The sequence below is a fragment of the Mastigoproctus giganteus genome, chromosome 6, assembly GCF_048544385.1.
Source record: "Mastigoproctus giganteus isolate SK-2022 chromosome 6, ASM4854438v1, whole genome shotgun sequence".
NCBI classification, from domain to species: Eukaryota; Metazoa; Arthropoda; class Arachnida; order Uropygi; family Thelyphonidae; genus Mastigoproctus; species Mastigoproctus giganteus.
Genome location: NC_143580.1, coordinates 15,501,177 through 15,514,595, shown reverse-complemented (window position 1 = coordinate 15,514,595; position 13,419 = coordinate 15,501,177). Strand labels below are relative to the sequence as shown.

General features: G+C 38.5%; 1 protein-coding gene across 1 annotated transcript; it reads left to right on the top strand.

Annotated features, from left to right (window-relative positions):
- The first annotated feature begins 728 nt into the window (after positions 1-728).
- LOC150084003 (beta-1,3-galactosyltransferase 5-like) lies at positions 729-12,945 on the top strand. Its single transcript, XM_090374979.1, has 2 exons — positions 729-867; positions 11,658-12,945. The coding sequence occupies exon 2, from the start codon at positions 11,671-11,673 to the stop codon at positions 12,754-12,756; it is 1,086 nt and encodes a 361-aa protein (XP_090231105.1). The 5' UTR covers positions 729-867; positions 11,658-11,670; the 3' UTR covers positions 12,757-12,945.
- Positions 12,946-13,419: the final 474 nt, after the last annotated feature.

Sequence of the window (13,419 nt, the reverse complement as noted above, 5' to 3'; positions counted from 1 at the left end):
ACACATGGTCTAGCATATAGATTTTTCATCAATATTATTTTATCTATCGAATTTCTTTTATATTTATTTATTTATTATAAATTACTAGAAACGTTTCATAAAAAGCTTTGGTGGCGTTGTTGTATTAATAGTTGGAAGTTTGCCAAGCGTTGTGTAATGTCGGTGTAAACAATAACGGTATGAATACTAATTAGTCATTCATTTCCCTTCTTTTTAAAATATAAACCCAGTGAAATATTCCAAAAAAATATCTTTGATTTACTTCTAATAACGTGAATAATGTATTTTAATTAAATGACTTTTTTTTTAAACGTTTGTGCTAATATTTTATATTCTTATGGCATCTTTCATTGTATTCTTCATTCTAAGATTTTGCTGCAGGCCAAATTAAAGACAATGACATCGATTTCGGAGAATAAACTTATAAAATGTTGCTGGGTCGGTCGCTCAAGTGTGCACATCACATTCTTACCTCAACTAATAATGCAAAACAACATCAAAAATGATAAACCAAAAGGGGGGGGGAGAGGAGAAAGAGGTGTCCGTGACTCCTACTGTAATTTACCAGCCATATTGAAGGTTCTGGCCCGCCTACCACCAATTTGATCTACAGGCAAGGCCAATGAGAGTGAGCCTTGCTATCACGCAATCCTTCTACTATCCTTAGATAATTTAAGTGTCTGAGAGCGAATTCTTAGGTCACTTGCATCTTTCCGCAATAGGGAAAGTGCGTTATACCGAATATGAGCAAAGGATGTTGTAAGTGAAGCTGGTGCAACTGGATTGCACTCCTCCTTCACTTTTGTCATAGGAGAATCGTATTTATTATACCTTTCATTAACTTTAAGGATATCCGTACTTATTGCAGTAAGTATAATTTAATTTATTTAGTTTGCTTTACTTATTAAAAATTCAGCATAATTTTTCTGATCGGGTGGTTACTCCTTGTCTAAAGGATGAATTTACTGAATTCGCTTTAACTCTGTTTTCTTTGTATCGCTTCAGTAAATCTACTGTATTATAACTATAAGTTTGCATAGAAAAATAAAAAAACTATTTTACGACAGATAATGCAGTTGTAATGACTGTAATTTGAATATAAACATGCATAATTCATTGAAAGGAGTAACTCATCCATAATGGACACAGTAAAACAGCTGCCATCATGTATATACAATTTCCAGATTTTTAATGCTTTTGCTGTATTTATTATGTAAGAGAGAAGGGAGAAAAATCGATTATAATAATGCAAAAGGTGGTAAATGATCGCCATCTTTCAGTTTATTTTGTTAATTTATTAGTAAAGTTTAATTTACACAGCTTTGTAAGAATAGCTCAAATTTTAATATTTTATAACTTCTTTTAATTAAAAACAAAAAGTTCCACAATGGCGAGTTTCCAGTATATCTTTGGTGTTCTTCCCCTTTCTCCTAAGCTAGAAATTATATTCTAATTATTATTATTTATGTTTGTTATATATAAGTAAAGTTTAATTAAAGCTTTCTTCTTTATTATTACTGATTTTTTTTTTTTTTTGTTTTGTTTATTTCTGTTCTGTTCATAACACTTATTTTTAACTGTCTTAAATTAACTCTCTTCGCTGTAGCACGGTATATGTACACTACAGGGGCTGAAAACGGCCCGGATTCGAGTCTTCTCAATGACGCCAGGAATTTTTAATTTTTTTTGGATGTTTCTTCACCAGGTGGCTGAGTTAGTCGGTCTAAGAGAAGGGTTGCATGCTTTCGTAACCAGTGGACTACTGCAGCCGTTAAGATGGGAGCATAGATGTAAACATAGCGTATTTACATGAATACAAGAAAACATAATAACCAAGTTTTATTGTGAAGATTCAATAAACGTAGCTTCAAATATTGCTGAAAATAAGACTCAATAAGAGCTCCGATTTTGAGCAATGAGCAAAACGGGTATCCAGACGTATTTATCTTTATTTGGGTTTTTCCCTATTTATTACCAATTCATTTCAGTATCTGAAATTCAATGGAGAGAAATTTTTGAATTCTGGTCCTGAAAATTCTCAAAATAGGAGTATGGTTGTTGTTGTTGTTGGGTTTTAGGAGCGTCAGCAACTAAGGCCACATTGCTTCTTGTATATTGTCTTTAAATTGCGTGTATTCTGAGGTCGATTTTCTGTTTACTGGACGAAAAACGCCAGTTTCCGGGAGAAAAATCCATGCTACCCTCGCTTGAGACCGACTAATTCAGCCACGTTGTGAAAAAGGCCCATAAAAATTCCTGCCGTCATCGACAGGACTCGACCTCAGGTCTTTTCCACGCGGTGTGGGAAGAAGGGATTCTACCAACTGTGCTTCCCTCAAGGGCAATATGGTATGCCATCAGTGTAAAAAATTGTTTCTAAAAGTGACTTGGAAGCGAATTTAGAATTTCTAAAAGAAGCGCATTAGAATTATGAGTTGAATATTTGATTATCTTTTGTTTAAAGATGCGTGTGCGTGTCTATGTTAAGTGCCAAGCCAACTAAGGCTATGAGGCGCAGTATGTTGTGTCTGTAAATTGCGTATATTCTGTGGCCGATTTGTCTGTTTGCTGGACGAAAAATACGAGTTTCCGAAAAAAAAAAAAAAAAAAAAAACACGTGAAACTCTCTCCCGAGTCCGGCTAACTCAGTCCCTGTATGAAGAAAGCCCATAAAAATTCCTCGCTTCGCTAACGGAATTCAAACCCCTGCTTTTTCTACCCGATGTGGGGAGGACGACTGTGAAATCCACTGTGACACCATCGAGGGTTTGCTTAAAAGCCCTGTATTGCTGTTTTGAATTGGCGTCGAAGCAATTCACGACGTAAACTTTGTGTGGGATATGTAAGTTGTGTGGTTCCAAGGTCGATTTGTTCATTATAGAATGAAAAATAAGGAAACAAAACTGAACAACTGTTCAGTTTTCTATGGTTTTCAGTCTTCAATTTCCATGTAACTCAAGCCAACTTCAAAAAATCACAAGCTCTTGTTGTCAACGAAATTGAAACTGTTCTAAATAGGTGGTAAGTAATGACCATTATACTCCTACGGAGGCACTTTGGTTGAACTCGTATATATTCTTCCACCAGTTAGGGATGTTATGCTGGATAGTTTCACTTACTAGTAGCAGACCTTCGCATTAACACTGTAGGCAGAGATTTCAACCTTGACGACACATCCCATTATGATAAGACTTTTCTTCTTTGGCATTCCTATTGCATTTTTTAATGATGTACATCGGTCTCCAGTAGTTCTACAACTTTTCCCGCGCTACTTGATAAAGAACTGGTATTTTTATTTGTTGATATACGGTGCACGGTCAGAATAAAATGAATACCAACACAAGTTATCAGATTTAACTGGTTTTGTTAACATGTATAAAATCCACGTTTACAAAACAGTAAGCCACTTTTGACAAAACTGCTACGAGGGATAAATGAGAAAAAGTTACTTCTTCGAGTTTGTAGTTGGTAGTTGGACAATTAAAATGCTGACTGGTTGAGGCATGTGTTCGAACTGGTCTGACGAAAGTTGGGGAATTACAGATGCCAGTTCAAAAGAATAGAGCTCATGGAAGTATCTATTGAAAAGGCATGCAGAAACTAAACATCTATGATATAGAAAGTGGTGAGATTTCGTTAGAGACGAGTCGCTAATTAACCTGACTTTCCTCTTTGAATAAGGTCTAGTATCTTAAGAGAAGTTTTGGAAATACCACCTACAATCTGCCCTACCATAGAATAATATTCTGTGATAGGGCAGATTAAAGATTTATATAGATTCAATAGCTGTTTAGAAGAAGAGGAAACGCCAAAAGGCAAAAAAAAAAAAAAAAAAAAAAAAAAATGATGTAGAAGAGGCAATGTGCTTATGCCAAGAGTTTTTTTTTTTTTTTGCTCCATTAGAGAATGCAGATCTGCATTTAAGAAATTGGTAAGGGGTATTCAAGAAGTTGAAGCTATTTGTGCAGAGCAAGATGGAATGTAACGTGCTATCATCAGCAAAACAGGATATATTCATGGATATTGATATTAATCGCCAAGCGTTTATTAAGCTCACTTTTTTCAATTAGGTGTGGTACTTTGATATCTCTAGAAATTAATTTGGATCTTCCGTTGGGTTCTCTTCTTATTCATCGGAATGGGGAGTTTCCCCCGATTGGTGGTAAAGGTTTAATAAGACCACCATGTTGGACTGGCTTTATTGCCCAAACAAATTTTGGATATTCTGTTTTATCGATGCTGCATCTGCTAAAATCTAAAAAAAAAAAAAATCAAAGACATAAATAGCAGTCTTCATTGTAGCTAGCTGGTTCATGGTGTATCATAGGAACAGCGAATGGCATCAGAATCTTCGAGAGGGTGTGGTAGGATGAAGGTGGGTCAGCTGCTGCGGGACCGGATATTGTGGATGGTCCAGGCTCCCTATGGAAAAAGGCGGGTCGGCTCGATAAGGTTCTTTTACCCGGAGCCCATGCTGGCTCTCGGTGTCCCTATGCAGCGTACATGCGGTGCACCATTTCTGTCGTGATCTCCTAAGTGGCATTTAAAGTAGAGAAAATAAACTGTTCTACCAGTTTTGTTAAAGCTGACGTGATTTTACGTTTTAATATCGATTGTAGGTGAACTGACTAGTGTTCATCAGTTGTATAGAAAGTTGTTAATAATGTTTTTCATTAACTCAATGGACATCTTTAAATCATTCGCAATTTTCTGTTACATCCCATTAAAATCGAATAACTTAGGTTTCTGCAACATTCCTGGTCAAATAACCCACTCCCACCTTTCCAACGTGCCTGTACAATTTACATGTCACTATACGTGTCTTTGTATTCATTTGTATTCTGACTGGAACCTAAGTCATCGGGCGACCAAGGAGAGTATGATAATTCTATTCTATTATGTGTCAACAATTTTCATCTTGAAATACTGCTGTCAGTCATCTCAAACCTACGTCGGGAAACTTAATTATAAATGTGCCGACTGCTTCTTATAATTATTCGAAAAAGAATTCTTTTAACGATGTTAGGAAAGAGGGAAAAGTACATTGAACTTTTTACATTCTCATAATACTAAAATTACATTGGAGATTACGAAAGAGACTTTAAAATAATTATTAATAAACAACAACAAAAAAACCTTAGCTCAGCGACTTCAGATAGCACTTATAATTAGGATTAAAATATTTGAATTAGTTACATTTTCCTTTTTCAATCATTATCCTTACCATATATATGAAAAATAGTTTGCTAATTTTTTCCAAATTTGGCAGAAACCGTTGGCAAAAATAATTTTTTGCAGAACATCGCATCCTGGTTTCTTATCAGAGGAGGATATGTAGCTCTAATAACCAAACGGCAGAAGATATCGTTTGGTAGTTCTAATTACCAGACGATATCTTAGCAGACGCAAGATGATCATGATTTGAATCCGTGATATCGGAATGTGATATCATCAGTTGAATCCAAGAGCAGTGGTCCATTGTGATGTTTATGGATGAGGTCCCTGGGGAAAAGAGGGAGATTAACTATGAATAATCGTTTTTTTTTTTTTTTTTTTTTGGAACGATAAAAGTAATATCTATTCTTGCGTGAAATTGGAGAAGTTTGAAAGCGATGCAGATGTGTGAAACTCATTTCAAAAGGATGAGCTTATATCTAGAACAAGAATTTTTGAAAGATTTAAAGAAGGTTGGGACGATATCAGTGATTATGCGCAATATAGATAATATCTCTATACTACTGCGCAATGCTGCTTAATTATTATGTTGTATTGCGCATTAGTTCATTGAGATTACTGTGAAACTTTTACTTAATTTCGGGAAAAGTAAATTTCGATAAAAAACAGTCACTATTTTTGATAGAATCCTGGAAAAAGAGAAACGTTAAAGGAAAAGTAATGGTTTCGGAAGCCTATTCCAAAACTATAAATGGTTATCGTGTGTCTTAATCTTTTCAATTGTGCCTGTACTATCACTGCACTATAAATCTTGTGTGCATCTACATTGTTAGTTAGGGCTTGTCCCTGTACATGGCACACTAAAAGTTTCAGGACAAGTGCACAGATACAAACAAAAAATGCCTTCCGTTCCTCCAAGATGAACGGAGTCCCCGTGATAGTATAATGGTTTCGTCCCTTGTCAGTCGTTTGGAGAGGGTTGGGTTCGATACCTGTAGACGAGAGAAGGATTTTCTGAAGGTTTCTTCAATCTCTGCTGTAGTTAGCCACTCTCAGAAGAGAGTGGCGAACTACAGCAGAGTGAAAAGTGCCAATCCCTTTTTGCCGCTCCCAGACATCTGGCGCCTAGACACAGTCACTTCCATATTGTATCTTAATACTGCCTTGAATGTAATATATTTTTTCAGTTTCATTTTTTTTCTTTCCACGCACCAGCTTTTTGTGCTGAGGGTTGAAGAGTCTTCATTGACGGGTTCAGCTTTGTCCCATCCTGCGCAGAAATGGCAACATTTCCTTTGGATATGTTATCTATTTCTGTTGCATGCTGGAAATTAAAGACTACATGCGCCAAAACATTATGACCACCTACCTTAGAGCGTTCTGGGCTGCCTTTCGCCGTGATAATTGCGTGCATACGACGTGGTATCAACTCCACGATGCGCAAAAGATGTTCTCAGGTATCCTGAACCAGCTGGACAGAAGGACGTCGCAGAGTTCGGCAATGGAGAGAGAGAGAGAGAGAGAGGTACTGGCGTGGACTGGCGATGCTGCGTTCCATCAAATCCCCCAAATTTTCGATGGGACTAATGGGGGAATTTGATCCTCGAACTACTGCACAATGTGGGCCTTGTGAAACTGGACGTTGTCTTGTTTGAAGATACAGCACTATCTTGATATATGGTCACCACCATATAAGCCAAAACTTAATCCGAGGTAGGATCTGGCGGTGAGAATATGTTTAATGAAGATGATGGGACTAGTGATGTCAATGAACAAATCCCAAATCATGATATCACCAAAGCCGGACTGTTTTCGTCCAACCGTGCAAACTGGTTGCAGTTGTTCACCTGCTCGCCGTCAAAGACGCATCTGTCCATTGGCATGATGGAGCTGGAACCTTGGTTCATCAGACCAGGGCGACTCTTTTTCAGTCCAGGACGGTGTTCCAGTACCCAATGCAGGCGGAAGTGTCATTGACGGTCGGTCAACATGGACACATAAACAGGTCTCTTACTGGGTAGGCCTATCCGCAAGAGCGTCCGCTGAATGGTGTTCGGAAACATTTCTCTGTGAACCTTGGTTTGTAGTCTGTCGTTAACTGAGGAACAGTGAAGCTTAACTAAAGAGAGCCTTTCTACGAAAACAAAACCAGTATAGCCTAAACCAGGGGTGGCCAAGAAGTCGATCGCGGCTTTAATTTCGTTCGATCACGACGAATTTTAAATTATATAAAAAATAGATTAGTCAAAATCTAAATGTTATTATTATTATGCGCCCCGCTGCATACGCTTATTACAAATTCGTTGAACTACGTGACTATTCATATGGTCTTTGTACATAAATGTTGCATCATCATTTGAATTACCACTCTTGTCGCCGCGCAGCCGTCTACGCTTGTCTAGTGAAAATTCACGCAGTTACTTTTTGGAGAGCATAGTCATGGTGTATGCGTCGAATTCTTATTTAGCTTACTTAATTAATCCCAGGGGCTCACATCTGGTGAGTGTGGGCTTGGCACACCCAGAGTCCTGAGTTGGATATCATCATTCTTCTCTTTCTTGGTGATTCCCTTTTACTTTTGACACACACTCTCTCTCTCTCATTTAAAGCATCATTTAAAGTGAGTCATCTTGCAAAAAAATGCAAACCATTTTCTGATGGTCAATTCATCAACGCATTTTTAGAAATAATAGATTCTCTTTTTGAAAATTTTAAGAACAAAAATGAAATTAAAAGTGCTCTTCAAGATCTTAAATTATCTCGAAATACTGTGATGCGACGAAAAAATGAGTATAAATGTGAGCGATCAATTGGGTGCTCATATTGCTAATTGTGTGGCCTTTTCTTTACAACTGGATGAATCTACAGACGTCAGTGATACAGCTCAATTGCTCGTTTTTATTCGTCTGGGTTTCGATGATTCTGCCACTAGAGAAGAACTGCTGGGTATGGTTTCGTTAAAACAAACACACTAGAGGTCTTGATATATTTAACGCATTCCAACTCAAAGAGCACACGCTCTTTGAGTAGACGGGGTTCAAGTTCTGACTGCTCAACCCGCAATGGACCAGCGTGGCAGATTATGGTCCATTTCCCTCAGCATGAATTGTTGAGGAGGCTTCCATCCTCCAGTGGATTGATAACGGCTGCAGTTTACCTTTTTTTTTTTTTTTTTTTTACAGACTTGCATGCAAAAGATTCTTTACTGTTGGCCTTATCATAGTATATCCCCGATTTTGAAATCTTGGCAAATGACATGAAGACACAAACTTCACATAAATTAAATATTTAAATACGTATGAATTTAAAATAAGAATTCTGAATTGTATTTAATTTTAAAATTTATAAACAGCAATTTTCAATATGTGTTGATTAACTTTTATAACCATGTGCAATGAAATTTTTGAGATTGTAGATCGCGGCACATTTTGAAGGAAAAAAGGAATTAGGGTCACCCATAATTGATTACAAAATACCCATATATGTATTTTGTCTGTAAATTGCTTGTACTCTCTGGTCGATTTGCCTGTTTTGCTGGACGAAAAAACCCTAGTTTCTGGGGAAAGAAACCTTGCTATCTACGCCTGAGATCCACTAACTCAGCCACGGAGTGAAAAAAGCCCATTAACCATTCCCTATAACAGTCTGTCTAGTTCATCCTTGAATTTATTCAACCTATCCACCTCTGCAAAACCAGATGGGAGTTTGTTCCACAATCGATCACCTGCTGGCTGAAGGCAAATTTACGCACATCTGTCCTACAGATAAACCCTTCCTCAAATTGAATTTATGCTCCATCGCACACTCCCACCTAAAAAAATGGAATCACGGCGTATGACTACAGTATTTATATACAGTATATATACTGAGTGATCACTGAATTATGACCACCCCTATAAAAACTTAATGCGACCCGTTGACCACGAGAGTGCGGAGTTAGTGTCAGTGGTTTAGTAGGTAGTAAAATTCAGAGCGTGATGGGTAAAAGGAAGGATTTATCGGACTTTGACAAAGGACAGATTGTGGGAGCTCGACGAGCTGGTGCCTCGATTTCCCAAACTGCTGAACTGGTGGGGTGTTTGAGAGCCGCCGTTGTTAAAGTGTACTAGGACTGGCGTCAAAATGGTCAAACAACGACCCGAAGGCAAAACTGCAAAGGTCAGCGAAAGGTTGATTTTAGAGGTGAGCGCCGGGTCCGACGACTCGTACAGGCGAACAGGCTCAGCACTGTTGAAGAGTTGACTACCCAATACAACATGGGCCAACCCGGAACAATATCTGGCATGACCATGCGTCGCACGCTCACACGTATGGGCTATACCAGCAGACGACCCCTACGGCATCCTCTCCTAACCAAGGTTCATCGGAGTAAAAGACTCGGCTGGTGCAAAGAACATGCAAGTTGGACGTTAGAAGACTGGAAGAAGGTGTGCTGGTCGGATGAGTCACATCATTTACTCCACACTGTGGATGGTCGCGTACGGATTTGGCGTCAACAATGAGGCTTTTCATCCATCATGCATGGTATCAAAAGTGCAGGCCGGTGGAGGCGGTTGCATGGTGTGGGGCATGTTTCACTGGCAGGAACTTGAACCCCTGGTGCATGTAGAACAACGTATCAGTCGTCTCCGCTATCGTCAACTACTTGTTGACTGTGTACACCCCGCTATGTTACACTTTTTCCCGAATGACGATGGTGTCTTCCAAGATGACAATGCGCCGAGCCATCGGGCACTTGATGTGCAGGAATGGTTTGAGGAACACAATTCTGACTTCCAGCATATCGATTGGCCTCCGGACTCCCCCGATATCACTCCCATAGAGTACTTGTGGGACACTATGGAAAGGCATATCAGGCGTCTGGATATCGATCACCTCCATACCCGTATTGCTAGCCGCATTACACACAGCTTGGTTGGCCATACCTCCCGAACGCTTCCAACATCTTGTTGAATCAATGCCACGTCGGATAGCTGCTGTACTGAGGGAAAAAGGAGGACCTACGAAGTATTAGGTAGGGGGTCATAATTCAGTGATATTTTATATTTTTTTTATAACACAGTGATAATTGTTTTATTTATACAGTATATAAAACATGATTCCAAGCGATCTGCAAGGTTCTCATAAATTTTGTGAAGATGGGCAAACATCACGTACCTGATAGTCTTGAACAGCAGCGTCCAATAGATATTCAATGGTATCCACAGTTGTGGTTCTCGATTTTTCTTATTTGCTATATTGTAAATGAGAATTGAAAAAAAAAATAAATAAATAAATAAACATATTATAAAAGACATTTGTAATTATATTTTATTCATAAATAAATATGAAAGACCTGCAAAAAATATTAATAGGTAATACAAAATACAAACAAAGATAAATATCTTGCATTCTTTATCTTGTATCATGGCCCCGAAATTTGGCACTTAACTGTTGACCGCTCACCCTAGTTCGGCATCTAGATTTATATCAATAATTTTTGATCTATATTCCAATTTTATTAAATTTACAGTCGAAAAAGTGGATTCACAGACCCATGTGGTTCCAGACATGCATAATAGATTTGCCCACATCATTAATGGTGACCCTTAATTTACAGGACAATCAATTTGATTTTGAAGCAAAAGCATGTCTCTTTAAAAACGTCTGTCAAACTGGACTGTCTGCGCAGGGAGCACAGTGGTATATCGCACCCCATATAAAATTTCTTCCACAAAGTCGAAGTTGTTGTTGTAGAGTTTTAGGCGTATCAGCGACTAATGCCATATTGCGCCGTATATAAATTGCGTTGTTCTTTGGTCGATTTTCTGTTTGATGGACGAAAAACCCGAGTTTCTAAAAGGAAAAACCATGCTATCCTCTCCTGAGATCGACTAACTCAGTCACGTTGCGAAAAAGGCCTGTAAACATTTCTCCCGTCATCGACTGGACTCGAAATCAGATCTTTTCCACCCGGTGTGGGAAGGACGGAGATTCTACCAACTGAACTACCCGCGATGGCTGGAAAACGTTAAGTTGATTCTCAGATGGCCACAACAGTATCGGTAAATATTTCCACGATCCATATGAAGCTGTATTGCATGAGTTTCACGTTTATGGTTAAACTGCATCTCGCAAACCTAACGTCAAACCAACAAATGTGAACAGACCTTATTTGGAAAATGCCCACCTACTGCAGTCTATTGTATTCACAATGAAGTTCGGCGAAAATATGTTTTTCCAAACCTGGTGTCGGAATACTTTTAGTAAGGTAGTGTATTTCTATAAGCGATACTTGGCTTTGAAACAAATGAGTACCTGATCGCTCAGACTGGAAATACTGTACTGAAATAACTGCTGTAGTGCCTATAGAAAATACTAACCGAGTGCTCAGTTATCCATAGTAAAGAATACTTTGGGTATTCGAGACTCTTCTGTATATTGCATGTAATTTTCGCCATTACACTGAAACTGAATTCTGAAATGATTTCGTTTATTTTCAGTGGGTCCACTGGCATGTCACCCCGGAGATGCTGCAAGATTCTCTCTCCTCGAGGACTTCGTAAATGTGGAGGTCTCTGGTTCGCGTTCCTGGTGATATCCATTGCTGCTATTTTCGTCTTATTCCGAAGCCTTCGTCATCAATTGGCTAACATTCTCAACGAAATGGAGGACGAAAGACTGGAAAACGTACAAGTGAATGAATTCCGATCGCAGTTTCACATCTCTCGTGGACAGATGGCGCTTCCAGCGCGAAACAAACTGTTGGATCTGAAACCTTTCCGCTTCATCTATAAGGATACTTGCAATCCGACTTCTCCTTTTTTGTTGCTGCTGGTTCATTCCGCCTCCAACCACTTCTTTCATCGCAAGGTTATTCGCATGACCTGGGGATCAGTGAAAAGGTATTTCAATCGAACTGTTAAACTGGTGTTTCTTCTCGGAGAAGAAGAACGTCGAATTCAACAACGAATTGATGAAGAAGCGTCACAATATGCAGACATTGTCCAAGGTTCATTTTGGGATTCATACAGAAACCTCACTTACAAACATATGATGGGCTACATGTGGACCACTCTCTACTGTCCAGATGTCAGTATTGTCATGAAAGCCGATGACGACGTGTTCGTTGACATCTACCGAGTCTTACACGTGATTATGGACTTATTCGGATCATCGCTATCAAATATCCTCGCGTGCAACGTCGTTTCCGAAGGCGCTTTTCCTCTAAGGGTCAGCAAATGGGCCGTTACTCCAAACGAATATCCGTTTGCTACTTATCCCGAATATTGTTCTGGGATGGGCTACTTGGTGACCCCAGATATCATCAGGGATGTGTACATTGCTTCTGACAATGTGCCATTCTTTTGGATCGACGATATTTATATAACAGGTTGTGTGGTTGAAGCGCTACGCATCAAAAGGTTGAGTCTGAATGCGTGGTTTTCAACTGAACAGAATAACTTCGTGAAATGGTTAAAAGACGGAAGTAAACCTAGTTCTTGGATGGTTGGGGAAGTGAATCCTCGTGACTGGATGAGAACCATGGTTCGCTTGTGGAACAGGACAGAACACTTGTGGCGACTGGAAGATGGAAGTTAAGTACCACTTCAGTTAGCATTCAGCCACCGATAAATTGATCGTAGCTTCAATGAAGCAATGTAATCTGCCTTCAGTCAATGGTGGATATACTGTTTACTTGAAATTCTGAAAGAAAATTGTGAAATTATCATGAAGGTCCATTTGTGTTTCTTTGTCGTGCAAATCTTAAGATTCCTGTAATGATGAGGATCGATAATCTATCCTTAGAGTGATCGCAATTAATCACAAGATATTTATAATAAATAAAAAAATAATTAATTAAAATGATAATATAAAAATGCTATTTAAACTCCATTATAGAAAAGAGAAAGAGCTCTAGGTCAGGGCTTGTTTTTTTTTAACCAGAGAGTTCGCCTAACTAGGCGAGATGAATTGGAGTCCAGGATAGGTGAACAGGGCTAACAAAATACACCATTTTTTTTTTTTTTTACGTGTTCCTTTTCAAGCTGCTATTTCGTTTTTTAGTTTTAAACAAGAAGATCTTTTTAAAAATTGAATTCTCTAACCATGTATTTCTTTTACAAATTATGGGAAGTGAGGTAGCAAGGTATAACTGAAAGAGAAATAACTACCAGAAAAGGCTAAGAACCCCTACTCCAGGTAACATTAAATTAAGTCCGTTTTTAAGTTCAACAACTTTAGAATTTTAAAACATTTGCCTGT

Coding starts and splice junctions, on each gene's coding strand:
- LOC150084003 (XM_090374979.1), top strand. CDS start 11,671: ATGTCACCCCGGAGATGCTGCAAGATTCTCTCTCCTCGAGGACTTCGT.